The sequence below is a fragment of the Hyaena hyaena genome, unplaced genomic scaffold, assembly GCF_003009895.1.
Source record: "Hyaena hyaena isolate Hyena2069 unplaced genomic scaffold, ASM300989v1 scaffold_79, whole genome shotgun sequence".
NCBI lineage: Eukaryota > Metazoa > Chordata > Mammalia > Carnivora > Hyaenidae > Hyaena > Hyaena hyaena.
Genome location: NW_024080711.1, coordinates 224844 through 249911, shown reverse-complemented (window position 1 = coordinate 249911; position 25068 = coordinate 224844). Strand labels below are relative to the sequence as shown.

At 41.3% G+C, this 25068-nt stretch overlaps 1 protein-coding gene across 1 annotated transcript in view; it reads right to left on the bottom strand.

Annotated features, from left to right (window-relative positions):
• SPAG1 (sperm associated antigen 1) overlaps positions 1-25068 on the bottom strand; it is a 65126-nt gene that overhangs the window by 8365 nt on the left and 31693 nt on the right. Inside the window, exons 10-15 of the mRNA XM_039233814.1 lie at positions 19228-19611; positions 18760-18859; positions 13765-13917; positions 9361-9527; positions 5322-5454; positions 3045-3171 (exon numbers count right to left, since the gene is read on the bottom strand). Of these exons, the coding sequence (XP_039089745.1) occupies positions 3045-3171; positions 5322-5454; positions 9361-9527; positions 13765-13917; positions 18760-18859; positions 19228-19611 (1064 nt within the window). The remainder of the gene's footprint in view (positions 1-3044; positions 3172-5321; positions 5455-9360; positions 9528-13764; positions 13918-18759; positions 18860-19227; positions 19612-25068) is intronic.

Here is a 25068-nt window from a genome sequence, read left to right as displayed (position 1 = left end):
TTTCTGAAGAGATGCAAATATTTACCTTGACTGGAGTGGTGGCTACACAGGAATTTACATTATTCAAAAATCAATGGCCAAATTAAGAAAACAATTCTACTTACAATTGCATCAAAAAGAAAAAAATACCTAGGAATAAATTTAACCAAGAAGGTGAAAGCTCTGTACGTTGAAAGCTGTAGCACATTGATGAAAGAAATTGAAGAAGATAGAAATAAATGGAAAGACTTTCTATGCTCATGGATGGGAAAAAATAATACTGTTAAAATGTTTATACTACCCAAAGCAATTTACAGATTCAAAACAATCCCTATTCAAAATTCCAATGGCATTTTTCAGAGAATAGAATAAACAATCCTAAAACTTACTATATGAACCACATAACACTGCAAATAGCCGAAGCAATCTTGAAAAGGAACAAAAAGCTGGAAACATCACATTTCCTGATTTTAAACATTAGAGGGGTGCCTGAGTGGCTCAGTAGGTTAAGTGTCTGACTTTGGCTCAGGTCATGATCTCACAGTTCATGAGTTTGAGATCCGCGTTGGGCTCTGTGCTGACCACTCAGAGCCTGGAGTGTGGTTCAGATTCTGTGTCTCCCTCTCTCTCTGCCCCTCCCCGGCTCATGCTCTGTTTCTCTCTCTCTCATACACACACACACACAAAGTTTTATAAAAAAACAAAGCTACATTTTAGCTATATTAATTAGCTATATTAATTATTAAAACTATAGTAATCAACACAGTATGGTATTGGCATAATAACAGACATAGAGATGAGAAAGACAGAACAGAGAGCCCAGAAATAAAAACTCCTGCATAAACTGTCAAACTAACTTATGACAAAGGTGCCAAGAATTCTCACTGGGGAAAGGACAGTCTTTAATAAATGGTGTTGGGAAAATTAGACCACTGTCTAATACTACAGATGAACATCAACAAAAAAATGGACAAAATTTGAACATACGACTTGAAACCATAAACTCCCAGAAGAAAAGATAGGTAGTAAGCTCCTTGACACTGGTCTTGGGTTTTGGATTTAATGCCAAAAGCAAAGGTAGCAAAAGCCAACAATAAACAAGTGGACTACATCAAACTAAAAACCTTCTGCACGGTGAAGCAAACCATCAACAAAATGAAAACTACCAAGTAGAAGAATATATTTGCAAATCCTCTATCTAAAAAGCAGTTATCATCCAAAATACACAAACAATTCATATAATGAATATCAACATCGATAAAAGACTCTGATTAAGAAATGAGCAGAGGGGGGCGCCTGGGTGGCTTAGTCGGTTAAGCGTCCGACTTTCGCTTAGGTCATGATCTCGCGGTTCGTGGGTTTGGGCCCCGCGTCGGGCTCTGTGCTGACTGCCAGCTCAGAGCCTGGAGCCTGTTTCAGTCTGTGACTCCCTCTCTCTCTGACCCTCCCCTGCTCACGCTGTCTCTCTCTCTCCTAGAAATTAAAAAAAAGAAAGAAAGAAATGAGCAGAGGAACTAAAGAGACAATTTTCCAAAGAAGACAAACAGATGACCAATGGGTATCTGAAAAAATGCACAACATCACTAACCATCAGGGAGATAGAAATCAAAAACACAATGAGGCATCATTCTTGTCAGAATGGCAATCATCCAAAAGATAAGAGATAACAAGTGCTGGTGAGGATGCGGAGAAAAGGGAACCTCTGTGCAGTGTGGGTGGGAATGTAAACTGATACAACTATTACAGAAAACAGTATGGAGGCTCCTCAAAAAAGTAAAACTACAACTACCATACGATCCAGCAATTCCAGCTCTAGGTATTTATCTGAAGGAAATGAAAACACTAAATCTGAAAGACATCTGCAGCCTTAACTGCAGCAATATCTACAACAGCCAAGACATGGAAACGACCAAAGTGTTCATCAATGAATGAATGGAGACAGAAGATGCGGTATATTTACAGTCACACAAAAGAAGGAAATCCTGCCATTTGCAACAACATGGATGGATCCTGAGGGTACATGCTACAAGTGAAATAAGACAGAGAAAGGCGATTACCTTATGACTTCACTTGTATGTGAAATTTAGAAAACAAGGACAAAAACAAAACTGAATTTACAGATACAAAGAACAAACTCGTGGTTGACAGAGGCAAGACAGGGTCTGGGAGTGGGTGAAATGGGTCAAAAGGCACAAACTTCCAGTTAAAAAAGAAATAAGTCACTGGATATAATACACGGCATGGTGACTACGATTAGTAATACTGTATTGTGTATCTGAAAGTTGCTGCAAGCATAGATCTTAAAAGTTCTCATCACAAGAAAAAAAACTGCAATTATGTGTGCTGATGGGCTGCTAACTAGACTTACTCTGGTGATCATTTTGCAAATCAAATCACTAGGCTGTATACCTGAAACTAATACAATGTTAGTTTGCCCATTATATCTCAATTAAAAAAAAAAAAAAACCTCTAAAGAGAAAAGTCAAAGACCTGTAAACTTACCATGTGTGAATTTCATTGTATTAGCCCCTAATCAAATTGATTTTTAAGAAATAGCAATTTCAAGAAATACCATAGCCAAGTATGTTCTAACTTTTCCTTGTGATGTTACTTTCTACAAACATGAACATTCATTCAAGTTTTCCACGCAGAAGAATCAGCCTAAAGAAAAGTGTAATTATACATCCATTCTGGTGCCTTCCTCCCACCCCGCAGACACCCCAGTCCTTCCGTGGAGGAACCCAGTGGCATTGCTGGTTGACTTCAGTGATTCAGTAATAATCCTTCCTGTTCCTTAAAATAGATCTGCCCTAACAAAATTCCTTGGGAAATCAGGAAATAAAATCATAATTTTTGAGCTGGAAGGAATCTTAGAAACCATCTAGCTCCACATTAAAGGTAGGGGAAATCTGAGGCCTCTTCCAAGGTTTTGGGATTGGTTAGCACAGAACCAGGATTAAACCCCAGGAGAGTCTCACTCTCACTCCATGATCCCAAGATGCATGATCATAAAAACCACATGTTGTTTTCAGAGCTGAAACTTATTAAAATGAAGGCTCCCTCACCTTGAGTCCTTTATGAGCCAGGGCTCGTCTGTAGCACGCCTTCACATTCCCGTTATCTATCTGAAGCGCCCGATCACAGTCCTGCTTTGCCTCTTCAAACTGGCACAGCTTCAAGTAACACAGAGCTCTGGTAGAACGTAATTATGAAACCAAGTATGTATTATGAAAAGCAAAGACAACTTATCTGTGAATTTAGACACTTAATAAAAATCAGAACATAGCTCAATAAGTCTTTAGCTGTCTCACTGAAACCTAACATTTTACTCTAATTTTGGCATTTTCTTGCAGTATACATATTTATGGCGCTGGGGATACAACTGCAGACAAATACAGTTCAGGCCCCTCAAGGAGGCTATAGTCTAAGTGGAAGAGACAGACAGTTAAAACAAGCAAACATAATAAAATCTGAACAGGATGCTCTGGGAACACACAACTGAGAATCTTATCGGATCTGGTGGGGCTGAGGCAAAGGCAGGAGTAGTCAGGCAAGACTTCCCAGAAGAAGCTATACATATATAATCTGAATCCCAGAAGAAGAGGTGAGAATTATCCAGTGTGAAGGTACTGGGCCGAGAGTTACGATGCAGGATGGGAGAGAGGTGGCCAAGGTCCCAGCAACAGCAGAATCTCAGTGACACAGAGAGAGAACAAGGTACACTTGATGAACCGAGACAAGTGCCATACAGCTGGCTGGGTGCAGGGATGAGGTAGAAGGGTGGCCATGCCAGATGGCGAAGAGCTCTGTAAATCATGGCAAGGGGCCTGAGCTTCATGCAAGTCCACCAGTGGGTTCTCAAACAGAGGCTAACATGGTCACCATGTTTTAGGAAGGTTACTTGTGCTGCAACTTGGAGAATGAGACGAGAGGGAACAAGCCTGTGCTGAGGAGGGGGTTGCAGACATCTAGGAGGAGACGGTGGTGGCCGAAGACCTGGGTGATGGGGAAGGCGGAGAGAAAGGCTCCCCCAAGAGGAATTTAGAAGTAGGACATCCGAGCTTGCAGACAGACTTGGGGAGAGAGGCGTCTGTCAGGAATGCAGAGAGGAGGTGGGGCGCCTGGGTGGCTTAGTCAGTTAAGCGTCCGACTTCGCTTGGGTCGTGATCTCGCGGTTCGTGGGTTCGAGCCCCGCGTCGGGCTCTGTGCTGACTGCCAGCTCGGAGACTGGAGCCTGTTTCGGAGTCTATGTCTCCCTCTCCCTCTCTCTCTGGCCCTCCCCTGCTCGCGCTGTCTCTCTCTCTCCTAGAAATAAATAAAAATATTTAAAAAAAAAAAAAAAAGGAATGCAGAGAGGAGCTGAATGCTGAGTGCTTGGGTCTGGAGCCCACCCAGAGATGTGGGGGGACATAACTGAAAGGTGGTAATGGAACTGAAGGGGGGATGGAATGGCTCAGAGAGCATGCAGAGTGAAAAAGGGACCTACACCTTCAGAACCCCAAGAACGGCAGGGAAAGAAAGGCCTGTAGAGGAGAAGAGAGCCAGGCACGTGAGGTGTCTGCCCTGATACCAAAGAGGAGGAGGGGGCGGTTTCCAGGGAAAACTGAGTGGCCATCAATGCCCAACACCGCAGAAGCTGAACGGAAGAAGAGGAGAAAACTTCATGTTGGAGTTAATGACAAAATTTTTGGCTAACTGGTTGCCAATAGAGGAAAACATGTACAAAAACAAAGCCAGTGAGAGGTTAAAAAAGAATTCATCTGAAATGGCTAGGAAATCTTGTGCTGGGAGTCCCTGCTCTTTAGGAGCCGTCTTCCTTATCTATCACCCCAGAGTCCGCCTATTCTTAAACATCCCCAAATCACCAGACTTCTAGAGCAAGCGTTCACCATTATATGGTATAGATAGCATCTAAACAGCTTTCCAGAACAATCTGCCCTTTCCTGCTAAGCATTGAAGGAGGCTGGTCCTCTCTCTTAGGACTTCAAGAGAAAAAAGACACTTAAGAAACGAGTTTGAAAAGCACTGACTGCTGCTCCCACACAGAGGACAACACGCAGACCTGGCTAAGCCACAGTGGGTACGAATGGCCAAGATGGGACAGCGCAGCAGCGTCAGGGCAGCGAGGCCAGCAGAACCCATGCGGCAGAGGACGCCCAGCCCGCCTCATGCCTTCCATCCCTCTGGAACTTCTATGGCCCCATCTCTTTAAAAGATACTCACCTAGGACAATATGCTATATAAATTCTCAAAATGATGGGAGAAAACACTGGCAATTAATTTGTCTCTGTTTTAATTAAAAAAATGAAAGTAAAAAATACATAAAGTTACAAAGAACTTGCCTGTTTGTATAAATGGCACATTCCTTGTTGTTAATCTTTAAGCATTCACTGTATTTACTAAGGGCATCTTTATAGTTTTTGTCCTTTACACATTGATTTCCTTCTTCTTTAAGGGTTTTAAACATTTTTTCATCTACGGGACACCCCCCAAGGGGGAAAAAAAAGAAGAGGAAGGATTCATATAAGCACCTCTACAAAATCTTCAGTACATCTGTAAGCAGAAATTCTATTGCAAATTAACCTGACCACATACCATGCAGAGCTGAAGTCTCAGTGGAAGAAAACTTGGTATACAAATTAAAAAGGCAAATTGGCTGTAAGTAAAAATTACACAATTATGATAATATTTTTTTCAAATTAGAAAATAAAATATAAGTAACTCTATTATTTTATCCATATTGCTATATACTTTGCTGGAGATACAAACATCTAGAGTGTTTGGTGGAAAAACTATTTCATGAATGATGAACAAACAAACCTGTTCAAGCCTGAGGTAGACATGTGTCCAGGCCCCACAGTCCCTTGGAAAATCACACCTCCTCCACCCGCTGTCCTGTAGTTGAGGTAAAGCAAACTGCTAGCCCTCCCATTTGGAGTAATCTTTTTTGTTTTACTGATCAGCATGTTATATTTTCTTGGCCACAATAATCTAATTGCTCAGTGATGGGCTTATGAGAGCCAGTAAGATACACTAATATTTTTGTGGCAGCTTCTGAAAAATCTTGGCTCTTTCCAGTGGAAAATAAGGAGGAAAGGAGGAGGAGCTATCCTGCCATCCAATGATACAAGGGGATAATCTGTGTGTCTAAAAATGGGGTGAAAAAAGCAAGAGAGAAGCCAAAATAGAAAGCTAAATAAGCTGGGTGGTTCAGTCGGTTAAGCATCTGACTTCAGCTCAGGTCAATGATCTCATGGTTCGTGGGTTCAAGCTCCGTGTTAGGTTTTGTGTTGACAGCTAGCTCAGAGCCTGTAGCCTGTTTCAGATTCTATATCTCCCTCTCTCTCTGACCCTCCCCTGCTCACACTGTTTCTCTCTCAGAAATTTTAAAAAAATAATAAATAAAAAAAAGAATCCCCGAGTCCTGAATCCAACCATCCCTGACTTGTAGACTTTTCCATGGTATGAGCCAGTAAACAACCTTTATTGCTTAAGCAATAAAGGGTTGGGTTTTCTGTTATCTTCAAAGAGAGAGTCCCAACTATTACCATTACCTGTTACCTTGCAGTGATCATGGCCGACTCTCTGCTTAGGAGAGTCCCTTCCTAAGAGTGCCTTGATGTTCATTCAGCTATCACCCCTCACCTTTAGGGAAAGCTGACCCCACTAATGAGGAACTCAGGCCTAAGCCAATCCAGGCATGGCATTTCTTCATCATAGGGACTGGCTCAGGAATGGACACATGACCCATTAAAGTATCAATAGAATCTGAGCCAAGAAAGTAACAGGATAAAAAAGCTAGGGTTTTAGATGTAACATTGTCTTCTCATTGTTAAATTAATGCCACCCAAAGCAATGGTGTCTTTCTCACTTTAGACACTGATACGTGCACATGTGAAGCCTAAAATTGCTGCAGTTCTATTATTTTCACTTTCTATTACATTTCAGAGCTGTGTCTGATTTTAGGGGCTGCCTGAGCCCTTTCAGTTCCAGGAGCCAAAACCTTTCCTTACAACCTGTCAACAGATTTTGAGCTACTCTCAATCAACGTTTTTGAATACACATTAAATATGAATATCTAAAGTTTTAAATCTGTGTAAATTACCCAATAGAGTAACCGGATACAAAAATCCATAATTAAAATTTAAAAATATCTTTAAATTTTATAATCTAAAAACCTTAATATACTAAACTTACAATATAAACTTGGAATGTTAACAACAATCTTATCTGTCCCCTGCACAACGGTATGAAGTAGTAACTTCTCATCTTTTTTTAGTTTATTTGTTTAGAGAGACACAGACACAGAACGAGGGGGGAAGGGGCAGAGAAAGAGAAAGAAGAGAGAGAATCCCAAGCAGACTCTGCACCATCAGCACAGAGCCCGATGGAGGACTTGCACTCATGAAACCTGAGATCATGACCTGAGCCAAAACGGAGAGTCAGATGCTCAGCCAAATGAGCCACCCAGGCACCCCAATCACAGGAAATTTCTAATGTTTCATGTTTAAAAGAACTCATACAATGGGGCCAACGGCACTTCCCATAAATTCTGGCAGATTAATACTGTTTTAGGGCTTATATAATTTGCTGAAAAAACTTCCCTTAAGCTTTTCTTCCCCCAGGGTTTTTAAACCTTTGGTATCTATTCTAATAATCACATAAAAATGAACAGAAAGAACGGACTATACTTGTACTTATAATTAGCTATCCCACATCTATGGTATAGTTAGTATATGCACTCTGTTAATAAACAGCTATCCTTTACTGAACAAATGCTTTATGTGAGGCTCTAATAGCAAATTCTAGAAAACAAGAGATGCCCATGATCTTAAAGCCCTGGGGCATCTGGGTAGCTCAGCCAGTTTAGGCTTCTGACTCTTGATTCTGGCTCAGGTCACACTCTCACCCCGACGTGGGCTCTACGCTGACAGCACAGAGCCTGCTTGGGATTCTCTCCCCCCCGCCCCGGGCCTCCTCCCCTGCCTGCACACAGGTGTGCGCACACACTCTCTCTCTCAAAATAAATAAATAAACATTTAAATAAACTGCATCTTCTTTCTGGTCAAAGAGGGTGAGGGTCGGGGCGCCTGGGTGGCTTAGTCGGTTAAGCGTCTGACTTTCACTTAGGTCATGATCTCGCAGTTCGTGGGTTCGAGCCCCGCGTCAGGCTCTGTGCTGACTGCCAGCTCGGAGCCTGGAGCCTGTTTCAGTCTGTGACTCCCTCTCTCTCTGACCCTCCCCTGCTCACGCTGTCTCTCTCTCTCTCCTAGAAATAAATAAAAAAAAACATTTAAAAAAAAAAAAAAAAGAGGGTGAGGGTCTAACAGAAGCCACTGGGACACCATGACTCAGGAATCTCATGGTGTCTGGGAGATGAGGCTCAACTAGGGACATACACAGAGTTCCTAAGCAGGAAGGAGAAATGGGGCCTCACCAGCTTTACGCAGAAAGCAAGACTGAAGTCACATGTATTAAACACGCTGCAAAAAGTAATGAGGTAGGTACTAGGGGAATGCAGATGTGTTAACAACTATGATATGAGGCAGAAGGAAATACCTGCTAGATACTTACGCTATAGGCTTTTATTATTTCAAACACACCAATCATACCATTTTAACCTTGCCACATACAGGCGTACTAGTAAACTAATCCTACTTCTTTTTCGTATTAATAATAATGTTAACTTAACCTTCATTATTTTGTATGCACATCTCCATTTATTCTTAAGAACTCCATGAGATAGTTACTCATCTTTCCTCCTTTCATACACACTAGGACACTGGACGTATGAAGCAGCTTCTTAAGACTAGAGGGAGAACAGGGTCTTAAACTTAAACCTGGGCCTGATGCTGGAGTTCATGGCCAACTTTTTTTTTTTTTTTTTTAATGTAACTTTATTTTATTTTTTTATTTTTTATTTTATTATTTTTTTTTTTTACAAATAGTTTATTGTCAAGTTGGTTTCCATGTAACACCCAGTGCTCATCCCCACAGGTGCCCTCCTCCATGCCCATCTCCCCTTCCCCCCCCACACCCATGAGTCCTCAGTTTGTCCTCAGCGTTCAAGAGTCTCTCATGGTTTGCCTCTCTCCCTTTCCCCCACCATTTCCCCCCTTCTTCTCCCCCATGGTCCTCAGTTAAGGTCCTCCTAATCCTCCTATACGTGCACACATGTGATATTTGTCCTTCTCTGCCTGACTTGTTTCGCTCAGCATAACACCCTCAAGGTCCATCCATGTTGCTACACATCATGGCCAACTTCTTAAGACTAGTTAGAGGGAGAAGAGGGTCTTAGCTTAAACCCCTTCTGCTTTACCATGAAGATATACACATGGCTCAAGATAACCCTCACAAGAAAGGAGGGCAGGCCTCCCCCACCTGTGATGGCAGGCTGGGGACCGCTGCAGGGCGCTTCCACTCGCTCTGGGGGTGTCTCGGTGGCAGGCTGCCAAGCTGGTAAATGTGCAGAAGCGGGCGCAACAGGAATAGGTGACAGCTTCTCCCGCCAGCTGGGTCCGTCCAGATTCATTAACATTCTTGTTATCCTAAAAAGAAAATGAATTTCCTCTATTAATCATGCCATTTGTTTTTTATATCCACGAAGCTCAAATCAAGAGTGAGATTTACAAACACTGCATTTGTGTACTTTTCTGTAGTACAGTCTTAAGCTATCTGCTATCCATATAAATGGTCTTTAAGACGGTTTTTAAAATTGTCAAAAACTATGTTAACTTTAGATCCGTTTTGTAGAAGAAAAAAATGATGGCCTTTCTAATTGGTTCAAAAGATTTTTTTTAATATATGTGCAGTAAAACTATTTTCTTGGAAAAGTGAAAAATAAAAGCAAAATTTAGGAGGCCTAGAAGAAATGTCTTACATAACATTTAATGTAATTACTAAACTGATAATGTATTACTCTTGAGAATAATCAAAAGCACTTCAGAATTTCTATGCCCAAACTGTACGCCTAAGACAGGTGTTCAAGATCGGCCGTGGACAGTGACAAGGGCAAGCTGTAACATAGAATACTGTTTTTTCTTAAAACATTTCTATATTGCTAAGATACTCTTACTTTGTTTTTTTGCCTCTAAAATTATCCATTCACTATGTTTTCAGACACATAATGATGAAGGAACAGGATACTGGAGTCTATTACAAGGGCCCTTGTATTACTGACATTTACTCATGACCATGATAAGGTTCAAATTAACATCTTTGCTTATCACTTTGTTGTCATTTTTAAACATACAAAATATATTTACATTTAAAACAAAATTCAATCATGTCTTTGAAATTGGTTTTAAAAAGGTGTGCCCCTGGGTGGCACAGTCATTTGGGGTCTGACTTCAGCTCAGGTCATGATCTCACAGTTCACGAATTCAATCAAGCCCCACATTGGGCTCTGTGCTGACAGCTCAGCCTGGAGCCTGCTTTGGATTCTGTGCCTCCCTCTCTCTCTGACCTCTGGCCCACATTCTGTCTCTCTCTCTCAAAAATAAACAAACATTATAAAAAAAATTTTTTTTAAAAGGGTGTGCCCCAAGACTGAGAAGTTTTACTGGTAATTAGGAGAATGCATTCAAGTTAGTTAACTCAATAGTACTTTCTGTGCAAATAGTTTCTATATTTATATAGAGACAAATACAATGCACATACTTTCCCCCAGTTTCTTAAACTGAAATTGCATTTATGCTGAACTTTCACATATTTTAGTGAAAAAGAAAAAAAATTTTTAATAAGGTAAAACCACCCACAAGTGCAGGAAACAAAAAAAAGCTTAAGAAAAAAGAATTTCCAAGCAAAACTTGTATTACCAGCAGAGAGGAAGGAAGAAGCAGCTGAAAAGAGATGATGTGTTGCCAGGGAGTAAATAAGTATATGCAGGGAAATTTAACAGATAAGATTCCTGGAGAGGAAGAGAGGAATATGGTTAATGGAAGACAGAAACAAAATAAGCACAGATGTTTAAATTAAAAAAAAAAAAAAAAGCTGCTGTTGCTCACATGGAAAAGCAAGCATAAACATGAGATTCATGAAAAAGAACAGTGAAGTTTTAAAAATGGATATTTTATAGAAATACAGCAAAACAATGCCTCATCTTCTGATAAAACATCAGTAACAACTATTCAATTAAAAAATGAATCTTACAAGTCAATCTGTATAAAAGAACCTTCATGAGTACATATAAAAAGTGTAATTCAATCCTCAAAAAGCTAAACACAGAATTCTCATATGACCCAGCAATTCCACTCCTCAGTATACACCAAGAGGAACCGCAAACAGGTATATAAACAAAAACTTGTGCACGAATGTTCATAGCAGACGATTCACAACAGCCCAAAGATACAAAGAACCCAAATGTCCATCATCCAATGAATGGATGGATACACAAAATGATACATGTCCATACAATGGAATACTATTCAGCTATAAAAAGAAATGAAGCACTCACATATACAACAACACGGATGAACCTTGAGAACACTGTGCTAGGTGAAAGAACCCAAACACAAGAGGTACATCTTCTAGGACTCCATTATAGGGACCACCTAGAACAGGTATGTCCATAGACAGCAGATTAGTGGTTGCCAGGGGTTGGGAGAAGGGAAAATAAGTGATTGCTTAATGGAAAGAGAATTTCCCTTTGGGATGATAAATGTCCTGGAACTAGAGAGAGGCAGTGGTTATACAACATGTCAATGTACTAAAAGGCCACTCAATTGTATACTTTAAAATAGTCAATTTTCCCTTCTCTGAATCTTATTTCTCTTTTTAAAAACTATACAGTGTAGCAGGATCAGAAATTACAGCCTCTCAGATATAGATTTCTCCCTTCAGACCTTCCGGCCTATCACTATGAACTGTATTCCCTAAAATACCTTTCAACAGGCCTTTCCTCCCTGCCAGCTACTTCAGGGGCCTTCCCAACTTTGTTTCACAAGAACCTCAAACTCTGCAAGAGGATTCTTCTTTCCCCAACTACCCTGGATATGACCAGACAGAGAAGCACATTCAAAGTAGAGCACAGGAGTGAATTATGCTGTTATGGAATGACTTCATTCAACACATTTTATTGAGGATATCTACTGTATAAGGTGCTTCAACTACACAGATGGATAAAACACAATTCCTGACCTCACAGAACTTCCAGGAGAATGAGAGGAAAGTAATTTTACAAGAAGAGAGGGACAGAGAATTTACAATATGGAAGCTGGGTAATAAAAGGCAGTGTGCTGGGGTCACTGGGAAGAGAGCCTAAAGTACATGTATGGTGAGGAAGGAGGTGGTGCATCTGTGAAAGTCATTTCCCAGAGGAAGCAGATCCTCTCCTGATGGACAGGAAGGAATTAACCAGACAAAAAAGAGGAAAAGTGCCTTCAGGCAGATGATACTTTGGCAGGCAGCTGTGTCACACGGCAAATGGCCTGAAGAGCTCTCAGGTGATGCTGCCTGATTTTATAAGATCAAGATGTAGGTGTCTGTGAATGCCCAAGGTTCCATCTGGCCCCGCTCTAGATCCAATAACCAGTATGTATCCCTTCTAGACAGGTTCCACGTGACCAGAGAGCAAACCCTCCAAGAGGTCACCACTGGCTCTACATACAGATCTTTCCAACAATTTTCTGCAAGGTGCGGTGAAACAATGTAGGGGGGTAAAGCATAATTTTATAAAATGAATTAATCCAAAACATGCCACTCTCATTTTCTACAATTTTGCACAAGGCCTCCTCATGTCCTAACAGTGCTCTTCAAAGACCCCCTCAGGCACTCACTCTCCAACAACTGAAGTCTACACATGCGAGAGTGGCCTGGTCTGTCAACCCCCACCTTCCTCACAATTGTTCACAGTTAGAGATAGCCTGTCTTGTGTTTCCCCTCCCAACTATATTCTCATTTGCCTGAATACAGAGACTATATTATTTTTCCCCTTTTTGTCTTTTTAGGTGCATGGGTGGGCAGGGTACACTAGACCAACATGGGGCACAGCGGAACGCACGTAAGAAATTATGCTTCGGACAAATGGGATCAGAAAATATTACGAAGAATTAGAGATATTACCCAACTAGTAATTTTCAAATTTCACCTGAAAGCAATTTATGAAGTCTGGAAATTCTTACCTTCCCATGCTCACTCAGGGGGTAAATAGGTCATAATATAAATTAGATCCAAATTCTCTGCTATAAGTTAATACTCATCCTAGATGAGTGTCTATTTAAAGGGCATATAACACAAGTATCTAGCAGGCTCATGAAGACATCCATTCTCCTAAGGAGAAACAACAGATATGTTTCCACTGACATATGTGGTGCCAATGAGCATGTGTGAACCCTGTAGGAGAAGAAGATTCAACATGGCAGTTTTCACCAAATTTTTGGATCCTGTCCTATAAGTAGTACTGATTTACAACATCACTGAAAACACTTCCTAACTCCACAGATATTTACAAATACTGAAATTAAATGTTATGCATTCGGAACAGCAAAGATCTATACCCTGAGTAAAAAAAAAAAAAAAAAAAAAAACAATTACTGAACAGTAATAAATGGACCAGGAAACAAATACAAAGGTGTCAGAGGACAACTCAAAATGTATTGCAAGACAGTTAGAAATTAAGTTAGAGAGAAAGAACAGTTAGCTTTTGATGGGCGTGAGAGAAGGCAATCATTCATGCAAATAACAGAACAGTCTACACCTTAATACTGTTCTTGAAGGAGGGGAAGATAAAAATGTAGTTCCATTGTAAAACAACTAGCCCTCAGGCACTGCCTCAGGCAAGGTTACCTGTTAATACTGTCATTCGCTAGCTGGATTGTGCAGTCCACTTGCAATACAGTTTTATAATCCACATAAGCTTTCTGATACTGCTCTAAAGTTTCATAGGCCATTGCTCGTCGAAGAAGAGGTTTGATGGCGAATGGATGAAGTTCCAGAGCCCTAAAGACAAAAATATTACATGTCATTTGTTTTGAAAATTATGTTTTAACTTATACTAACTGAAAGTACACTATGATACCGGACTCTCAAACACATATATATCTGCTAGTTCACACTGGGAACTTAGGAACATACTAGAAAGGCAAACTCAGAGTAGAAGAGCAATCAAACTTGTGGTTACCTCATTTTATACAGTTCCCGAAGCACTTTGGCATTAACTCTTCCCTCCCTACCCCGCAGTGAGCCCGAGCTCCCTGCCAACAGGCAATGTGCCTCACCCTCTCCAATGCCTCTCCCTCCCACACCCCCTGTGCCCTAACAGAGCCCACCGTGGCACTAGGCACAAAGTAGGCTTTCAAAAGATTCTTGTTACTTACTGATGGATTAAGGGGAAAAGTTTTATTTGCACCTATGTGTTTAATAAGGCACCTTAGCACTCAACCACAAAAGCTTGCATTACGTTTTGAAAATCAGTTCTCTGAACTTCAGTTTATTATGATTAACTTGCTGCCAAAGGGCTTAAGAAATAGACTGGAGGGAATCAAGGAAGTGTATAATTTCTGAAAAGTCATGAAGTTTCATCTTGCACTTTTTAGGCTACAAAGTATTTCTAACATCACTAGAGATGTATTTCAGGGTTATGTTCCTTGGTTTTGCTTGAAGTAACTATTTAAAGCTACCTCATCATGTAATGGACTTTATTATATTCTGAAATAAAGCATATGCACCTATTCAATCAAAAGTTTGGATTTATGAATGAAATGCATAGTTTTAATGAACTTAACTACAATTGCAAAGGCTGAAGCGCAGAGATCCTAGGAAGAGCCTACTTTCTATACAACCCACAAGTGAGAATCTGCTGCACCAGGCTGTCCACACTGGGGATGGCAGGTCTCTTCTGGATAACTTTTTTGTTCCACGCAGTTTATAGATCACTGGCAGGGAAAGCAGAGGGAGGGCTGCTTTGCTTTTTCTCCAGCAGTCTTGGGGATCTGCTGTCTATTCCTGTCTACGGTGACCGGGCAAAGAGCGAGCTCTGACAGAACATCTGCCGCGTGCTGGTCACCGTAGACGTTCTCACAAGCCTGCAGGGTCAACAGTCCCACATTCTTTCAGCAGGTGAGGAGACGGAGAGACATGGGGCCATGTGCCCACATGTCAGTTCTTTTGAACTTAAGCGTCCGGAGAGCAAGGCCACCACCTGTCCTAAGCACCGCTATATTCCCAGGGCGGAGGTCACTGCCTGGGCCAGAGGAAGCACCTGAGCAAACACCGGATTGAACCTATGCTCTTCCTACCACAAAGACAGAAAACTCTCTATAAATGAAGAAACTTCACTGGAGTCATCTGCCACTGAGACTCCTTCACATTTCTCCACGTCATGCACAACTGCACGTGTGGGTGTGCTCCTGGGCTGTGCACCATAGAAGATGTCATTAATTTGTGTTAGTTCTTCAAAAAAATAACCTATTTTCTTCTGCCCAGGTGTTAGGACTGTGGGTTATTTTAATGATCTCCATTGTATTGTGCTGGGTTTTAAATTTTTTTCTATAACACTTATGTATTACTTCTGTAAATAGCAAAAAATACTTTAACTTAAAAAAAAATTTTAACGTCTATTTAAAAAACTTTTTTATAGTTTATTTATTTTTGAGAGAGAAAAGGCATGAGTAGGGGAGGGGCAGAGAGAGAGGGAGACACAGAATCAGAAGGAGGTTCCAGGCTCTGAGTTGTCAGCACAGAGTCTGACACGGGGCTCGAACCCACAAACCACAAATTACCACAAATGGTAATTCTGCTAAGAAAAATTTAAAAAGGCATTCATTCTTAAAAACACAGAATTTTTAAGCCAGAGCTTACAAAAGCTTAACTATTCAAGTTAACACCTTTTCAAGGCCCTACAGAGTCTTCTAATTTGAAGTCTGGCAGAGAGCAGCAAAGAGAAGCAAAAGCAAATTACCAGGCAACATTCATTTTTACTGAGCCTGTCAAAATATCCTCCATGGAAAGTCACTGAAAGATTTTTTTTTTTTTTTTGGTGTAGCTTAGATAACCCAAAAAAGTTCTCTGGCAGATGAGAAAAGTGAAGTTTGTTTTTTTGTTTTCAGCTGATAAAGAGTCCTGAGAACAAAAGGTAGTTTCTAGGATAATGGTTTTAAACTTCAACTTAGGCATCGTAACCCTTTTTCAAGGCTCACCTGGAAGCCTAAACTAGAAACATGGAGACGCTGTGGCCAGGAGAGGAGCAGGATCCAGAGCTTTGTGAGCCCCGCCAGTACCCCTTATACTCCCAGGAGTGATTCTCTGCACACCCTGGGATAAACCTCAGAGGAAGTGCTTCAGAGGAGGCTCCATGAATTCAGACACACTCCTTAAAGTTTGCTCCCACGAGTTTTTCTTTTTCAGTGTTTGACTCCAGCGACCACTTGCCTTGTAATAAGGGCTCATGGCACAAAAAACAACTCTCCAAAGAGCAGATGATTAAGTGAAAAACTAAACAGGCTACCATTAAAATGTGTGCAATCTTGAGGTGAATAGAAAACAGTCATATTTCTGCTACTAAATGATTCCTAGTTCATACAGATTTAAATACATTTATTTCAACATGTTTGCAAAAGCAAATCATGGTTTCTCTGGCATTAAAAGGAGTTTGAGATTCACCACTTTGGAGTAAAATCATCCCATGCCCCAAATGTTGGGACTCATACACCAGGTATCAAGAAAACACCCAAGTAGGTCGGCCTCTATAGAGGTCAGCACTGACCAGCAGAGCAGGATTCCTTGGTCTACAACACAGCTCTTATCTAAGGACATCTTAAATAAACCACCGCCCATTTCCCTCCTGGGAAGGCCATCTCCTGCTCTCCTTCAAGACAAACCTCCATTCTAGCCTCCCCTGACACCATGGCTGGAATTCCATCGATTTCCTCCCAGATCTACACTGAAACGCCAACAAACTTTATGTCTGCCACCTGAAACCATCCCACTTAAGGATAAAGTGAGTGCACTTGTTTTGCAGTGGCCCTAACTATAGGAGTCTCAAGTTTGTTTGTTTTTTTAAAGTTTATTTTGTGTGGGGGGGGGGGAGAGGGAGAGAGAGAGAGAGAGATGGGGAGCAGAGAGAGAGGGAGATACCCAAGCAGGCTCCATACTGTCAGTGCAAAGTTCCAAATCAGGACTTAATGTTGGAACCATGAGATCATGACCTGAGCAAAGATCACTTAACTGCTTGAGCCACCCAGGTGCCCCTAAGGGTCTCAAGTTTTAATTAAAGTCCTGAATTTGCTTACTGCAGGAAGAGCTAAGGCCAATCTGAAAGGTATCAGCAACGGACACTTGAGCTATAAGGGTCTTGGCTACAAATCACAATATGCTTGATATTCCACAAACCCACATGGTCTTGTTGGTTAGTTATGTGCAGTGGTGAATGGTTAACAACCGGCTCCCCTCCTAGGAGAAACCCCCAGATTTGTGGGATTTGCCAATTTTCATGGTATTAGTATTCCAACCAAATTAGCAAATTTCAAGCTACCAATTTGATTTCAACCAGCTCACAAAATCCTAGAAACACAACAATTAATTAGTGAATAGGGTCTACAGTCAGGCCCAAGTGAACATATATAGTATTTATTTTAAATATAAATAAATAAAATTGGCAAAAAAAAAACGTCCCACAGCACCTTTTTTTAAACTGTAGCCATAGGTATTACAAGCTTTCACTCATAGCAATATACTGAAACTATCCATGAAAAAATAATAAACTGTTCACTTTCTTAGAAGGTTATCTACATAAATTATTGTTCAAACTATGGCTTCTGAGAGTGAAAAAGGATGACAATAATAATTTTACCAGACAAGAGGAGTAAACCAGAACTGTGAAGGTCAAATCCGGACACACAACTTATTTTTTAGATATGTTAATAGTAGCTTCTTTCCAAAGGGCTCCTGACACAGGCTTATTACTTAACAGTGGAAGAAACGGTACGCTTTATTCACGTAAACATATTCACCAATTCCAGTGTGTAACTTGTTGTGTAACATGGGTGAGAACAGTGCTTGCAGGATGCAAAGCTGTACATAAAATATGGTTCCAGTCCTCACAGAGCTCAATATCCAATGGAGTGAATGCGTAAGTACCCACAGGTGTGAGAGTGAGTGTGCTGGGGTTACAGCCACGCAAGTGACCAGGAAGGCAAAGAGGAGGGAGCAATTAGTTGAGCAAGGATTTCAGAAGCAAAGATGTGCAGAGGGCTTTACAGACAGTGGACCAAATGAGAGCAGAAAGCTTGTTCAGGGGCAAGGTGGTAAAAAAGGAGCCTATAATTATCTGGAACACCATACTGAGCCACGGAATGCCTATTTGAAACACAATGCTTCAGGAAAAGTTCTGAGGCTACACTGGATTGGAGGAGGCAGAGATCAGACGGAAGACTTCTCCAGTAGCCTAGGATTGATATGAAAAGCACATGAATTAAGGTGGTGGCTGTGAAAATGAAAAAGGTTTGCACAGTCTTCTATTAACTGTCTTCAGTTAGAAAAAATTTATGATTTCTTCAATTAGAAATTTATGAAAAAGAACTTGTGACTTCTATATATAATTAACATGTCTTTAAAAAGTCTCTTAAGAAATCAGACTCACGCAGAAAATTTAGTAAAAAATTAAATACTGCAGCAGCACCTGGCTGGCTCAGTAGGTGGAGCATGTGACTTTTGATCTCCGGGTCAGGAGTTCGAGCCCCACGCTATTAAATATTTTTTTAAAAAAGGAAAGAAATTAAATACTGCATTCATCACACCGGAATGGTAACACTCTCTGGACAAACCTGGAAACGGGCAGTTTACCTGTTACAATCTTGAATGCAGCCGCCGCAGTTTCCTTCCTTTAGGTAACACGCCGCTCTATTTGAATATAAGGTACTTAGATCATCTGCACTTGCACTTCCTAAAATCACATTGAATTAAACGCAGTTAAAATCCATTAGCTCAGTCACAGTTCACCAGCACATGACGACTGCCGTCCGCAGGGACACTGCAGTCCTGCAGGCAGCCCGTAATGCGGCCCCGGGAGGGGGGCGTGCCCGCAGCGTCCTGCATCCCAGGGAAAGCCCCTGACGGACTGCTGCAGACGCGCCCTGCCCGCGCACACGCGACGCATTCCGCGGTGCTGCCCGCCCAGGTCGGTGCCACCCAGCCCCGCTGTTCCGCACGAAGGCAGGCACGCACGCACGCGAGCGCCGGTCACCGGGCGGCGGCCCGGCAGGTCCCGTGAGCCGCAGCGGGTCCGGGGAGGCGCGGGCGCAGCTCGCCTACCTGCAGGCTCCAGCTGCGCGATCGCCGCAGAGTATTTGAGGGCCGCCTCCGGGAACTGCCCGCTTTTGAACAGCTCGTTGCCCTGGTTCTTCAGGCCGGCTGGGCCGAGCGGGGAGGCGGGGGCCGCGGGCGCTGTGGCGGCGGCGGGGTCCCCCGCGTCCCGCCCGCCGCCCGGGGGCCGGTTGGTGCCGCCCTCCGCCGCCGCCGCCGCCGGGGCACGCGGTCGGCTCCCCTTGTCCGAGCCGGCCCCAGGCGTCCGACCGCGCCGCGGGGCGCCCCTCTCCGAACGCTTGCCGCCCTCGCTCTTGCCGGTCAGCTTCTTCTGGATGTTGCCCATGGCGCGCGGCTCGGCGGCGCTCCCGGCTCCCGCCGGCTCCGCGGCCTCTGTGGGAAGTGGATGCGGGAAGTCAGTGTTTGCATCATCAGGAGAAACTACCTACCGCGGCGGCCGCGGGGGTGTCGGCGCAGACGCACGGCGCAGCGCCCGCGGGGGCGGGTCGCGGGGAGGCCGGGCGGGCACCGCCCCCGCGGGCGTGGCGGCGCGGTTCGCGGCACTTCTGGGGCCCGGCGGTCCCAGGGGCTCGTCGGCCGCGGGGCTGGCCGCCGGGCCCCGTCCTCCCGGCAGTGCACGGAAGCCGCCCCGTAGTTAAGTCGTTAAACAACGACGGGCTCGAGGAGGGACCGCTCCAAAATCCAGCGTACACGGGGAGCTACAGCTTACAAAATATGTACCTTACTCCCATTTACAGTTTACAAAAGAAGTTACTAAATCTTGAATACAATAATTACTTTCACCCAAGGTCAGGGTACCTTTTTTCTTATGTTAAAGGACTAGGAGAAAAAGATAAATGCTTAAGTGAAATAAAATCCAAGTGATTAAGTCATTTTAAAATGAATTTAGCAAAGAAGTTCTATAAAATAGACACCAAATTTTAAAAGGGAGCCTTAAAAACAATAAATTTCCCATTACAATGCTTACTTACTCAAATGTACATTCCTTTGATCTTAACTGAAAGATTTTAGAGCCCACTTTGTATCCTCTCTCTTCCCCTCCCCTGCTTGAGTGTGTGAATTCGTGCTCACACACACACTCTCAAAAATAAACATTTAAAAAAAGGAAAAAAAAAATCCCACAAGTATTTAAATGAAAATCAGTGGATGCTCACCTTAAGGCAAGCCCTGAGTATAAAAACACACATTCAAGTGTAATAACCAAAAGGTGTTTCATTATGAATCCAATAAAAAGATCTTCTTATAGCAATAAATCCTCAGATTGGACCCAGTAAGATTATTGGAGCAAGGCTCTAGTGTTCTTCATCTGGTGTCTGCTGCTCAAGTCCCCTCCCAGCATAAAAACAGATGAAAGCATAGATGAGCGTCAGCAGAAACAACAGACAATTTAGTATTATTTTCCATTCCCTTGTATATTATCCCTTCATGTCTGTCTATTACTAAATAGCTGCATTTTATTTGGAACTTAATATGGGTCAAGATCTTTACATACATTATCGTTTTCCATTATCATTAATCCTCAAACGAAGTATTATCTTCCCCACTTTACAAATGAGGCAACAAAGACGCAAGGAAAAAGCTAAAGAATGTCCTGGAGCAAAAGAGCTAGAAATCATCATAACTGGATTGTGGAATTGCAATGAAATGAACTGAAAGGCATACCTCTTTCCTTAAGATGGAAAAGTCCTTGAACAGCTTTGCTAGTCTCTACAAAGGTAGCAGAGGCCCAAACAAGAAAGACCTGCGAGTCCTGGTGGTACTGCACTACCTGTAGAACATTCCAGAAGAGTTGTTCAGGAGGTGGCTCCAGAAGTAACTCAGAGGAGTGGCCTTATCTTAACTCTCCAGGTAAGTCCTCATTAGCTTGGGAGTTGCTGATATAAACAGGATCATCAAAGTTTCGGTATGGATGGGGTTACTCAGATCTTCTGAAGGATTCCTAATAAATACTAATACTTAAAGGATAATCAGAAGAAAAATCTCCAATGGGATGGAGAAGTATCTAGAAATGAGAGAAAACCCAGGAGGGAGTACTGCCTCAGAAACCAAGAAGAAAGAGTATTTCAGGGAGAAAGCACCACAATAATAAATATGAAAGGAAACAATGGCCAGCAATGCCAACTACATCAGGCCTATAGAGAACCATTAGAACTAAAGCCATAAGGACTTACTTCAGTAGCCTTCAGTAGTATGGGTAGTTGGTAGATGCAAAAATCCTCAACAAAAATAGCAAACCAAATCCAACAGCCTATACAAGGATTATATACCGTGACCAAGTGGGATTTATCTCAGCAAGTAGTTCAACAGTACAAAACCAATATACACACCACCTGAATAGAATAAGGGGGAAAATCACATGATCATAACTGACATTGAGAAAGCATTTGACAGGGGGCACATGGGGCGCCTGGGTAGCTCAGTTGGTTAAACATCTGACTCTTGATCTTAGCTCAGGTCTTGATCTCAGGGTCATGAGTTCAAGCCCTGTGTTGGGCTCCACACTCTGGGTGCAAAGCCCACCTAAAAAAATAAAAAATAAAAAGAAAATAGCATTTTACAAAATCCAACACCACCCTTTCATGATTAAAAAAAAAAAAACTCAGAAAACTAGGAACAGAAATGAAATTTTTCAACCTGATAAAGTATATTTATGAAAAACTCAGTCAACATCATATTCCATGGCAAAATCCTAAAAGCTTTCCCCTGAAGATCAGAAACAAGACAATACCGTTTTCACTCCATCTACTCAACATTATACTGGAAATTGTAGCCTGACCAATTAGGCAAGAAAAAAAGTAAGCAGCCATATTGGAAAGGAAAAAGTAAAACCATTTATTAACAGATGATATAATTATTGTTCTATATCATATATATAGTAAAAAGCAAATTCAGCAGTTTCAGGGTATACGATATACTAGCAATGAACAACCTGACAATTACAAAAACAATTCTATTTACAATAGTATCATACAAATAAAATATTTAGGACTACATTTAACCAAGGAGGTGAAAGACTTGTACACTGAAAACTACATCATTGCTGGAAGAAAACCAACAAACAGAAAGGTATCTCTTGATCACAAATAGGAAGACTCGATTTTAAGGTACCCAAAATGATCTACAGATACAACATAATCCCTAACAAATTCTTACAGCCTTTTTTGCAGAAATGGAAAATCTGATCCTCAAATTCATATGGAATTTCAAGGAGTCCAGGATAGTCAAAACAATATTGAAAAAGAAGAACAAAGTCAAAGGACTTAGACTTCTGAGTTCAAATCTTACCAAAAGCTTCAGTAATCAAAACAGTGTGGTACTAACATAAGGATAGACATCTAGACCAATAGAATAGAACTGGGAGTCTATAAATGCATATATCTATGGCCAGTTGATTTTTTTAAATAGTTTATTGTCAAGTTGGTTTCCATATAACATCCAGTGCTCATCCCCACAAGTGTCCTCGTCCATGCCCATCGCCCCACTTTCCCTTCCCCCCCCATCAGTCCTCAGTTTGTTCTCAGCATTCAAGAGTCTCTCATGGTTTGCCTCCCTCCCTCTCCCCAACTATTTTCCCCCCTTCTTCTCCCCCACGGTCCTCCGTTAAGTTCCTCCTAATCTTCCTATACGTGCAAACATATGGTATCTGTCCTCTGCCTGACTTATTTCACTCAGCAGAACACCCTCAAGTTCCATCCATGTTGCTACACATATATGGCCAGTTGATTTTTGACAAGACTGTCCAAGTCCATTCAATGGGGAAATAATAGTCTAACAAATGGGTGTTCAGACACTGTGTTTCCACATGCTGAGAGGGAATAAAAAAGCTAAGTTGGACTCCCTCCTACATCAATTAATCAAAAGAAGTCAGTATTCTAAATATAAGAGCTAAAACCATAAAATTCTTAGGAGAGAACATAAAGGTAAATGTATATATGACCTTGGATTTGGCAAAGGATTTTTATATATGTCACCAAAGGCACAGGCAGCAAAAGAAAAAATAAACTGAACTTCATCAAAACTAACAACTTTTCAGCATAAAAGGATATTATTAAGATGGTAAAAAGACAACCCACAGAATGGGGGAAAATATGTCATATATCTGATAAAGGGTCTAGTATCCAGACTATATAAAGTGCACTTATAACGCAACTATAAAGAGACCATCTAATTTTTAAATGGGCAAAGAACTTGATAAGCATTCCTCCAAAGAAGAAAAACAAATAATAATAATAAATTATTATTATTATAAATTATTAATGTATTAATAAATAATCAAAAAGGTAAACTATAATAAGTGTTTACAAGGATGTGGAGAAATTAAAATCCTCATACATTGTTGGCGGGGCTATAAAATGGTGTAGCCACTTAGGAAAATAGTCTCAAGAAGTTAAACATTGAGTTACCATATAACCCAGCATTCTGCTCCTAGTTATTAAAATTTAAAACATATGTATACACACAAAACTTGCATAGCCACATTATTCATAATAGCCAAAAAAGTGAAAACAACCCAAATGCACATCAACCGATGGATAAAGAGAGTGTAGTATTATCTATACAATGGAATACTTGTCCATAAAAAGGAATAAAGTACTGATATGTGCTGCAATGTGGATGGACCTTGAAAATATTTGGATGGACCTTGAAAATATTATGCTAAGTAAAAGGAGCCATACACAAAACACCACAGATTGTATGATTCCATTTATACGAGATATTCAGCATAGGCAAATCCACAGAGACAGAAAATAGTGGTTGCGAGGGGAGGGGTGATGGAAGTGGCTGCTAATAGGTAAGGCATTTCTTTTTGTGATGATAAAACATGTTCCAGAAGTGTTGACGGTTGCACAACCTTGTGAATATATTAAAGTCCACTGAACTTGAAAAGGATGAATTTCATGATATATGTATCATATCTCAATTTTAAAAAAGAATGCTTATTTCACTTTACCCTCGATGAGTAAGGATACTTTCTTTTTTTTTAAATCCCCATCTTGGCCAATTTTATGGAGAGAATAGGAATCTATCTTTTTCTTTTTTCATTAGCAATACAAAATTTGTTGATCACTTAACTTCTCTGTTAGTGGTTTATCTGTTCATATGCTTTGTTCATTTCAGTACTGGGCTCTTTTAACATTTGCTTATTTTCTTGTAAAAGCTCTTCATATGCTGAGAACAAACTGCTCGCTGATTGGGGTGGGGGAGAGGGAGAGGGGGGTGATGGGCATGGGGGAGGGCAGTTGTTGGGATGAGCACTGGGTGTTAAATGGAAACCAACTTGACAATAAACTATTTAAGAAAAAAATCTAAAAAATGCTTTTCATATTATAAGGTTATCAACTGCTTGTCATTTTTCCTTGTTTGTCATTTACCCTCTAATTTTTTAATAGCATCTGATTTACACAGGTTTTTCAATTTTACAGTCAACACCATTCACCTTTCTTTTCATGATTTTGTCTATTAACTCTTTGAAATCTCTACCCTTCCACCTTCCTGATCTCACTGATTCTAGGACAAGAGAAATGACTATATTTTATTCTTCTATCTGTGAGTTACTATTTAATTTTCTTAGATTTCATTTTTAAGTAGGGAATAAACAACAGCACTAAAAAGGGGCTAGATGCTTAATTTTCTCTGACTACTCACAGACTCTGTAAGAAGACAGAATACTAAAGTCTCTGACAGCTAATTATATGATGATGGTCACATCTAAATGCTCTCCACTAGGGAAGGAAAACACAAACAGACGGGGAATTGCCAAGAAAGCCTAGAAACTCACATCCCCAGACCTAATCAGCCTGACATGTAGATCATACTGATCCTTGGAAG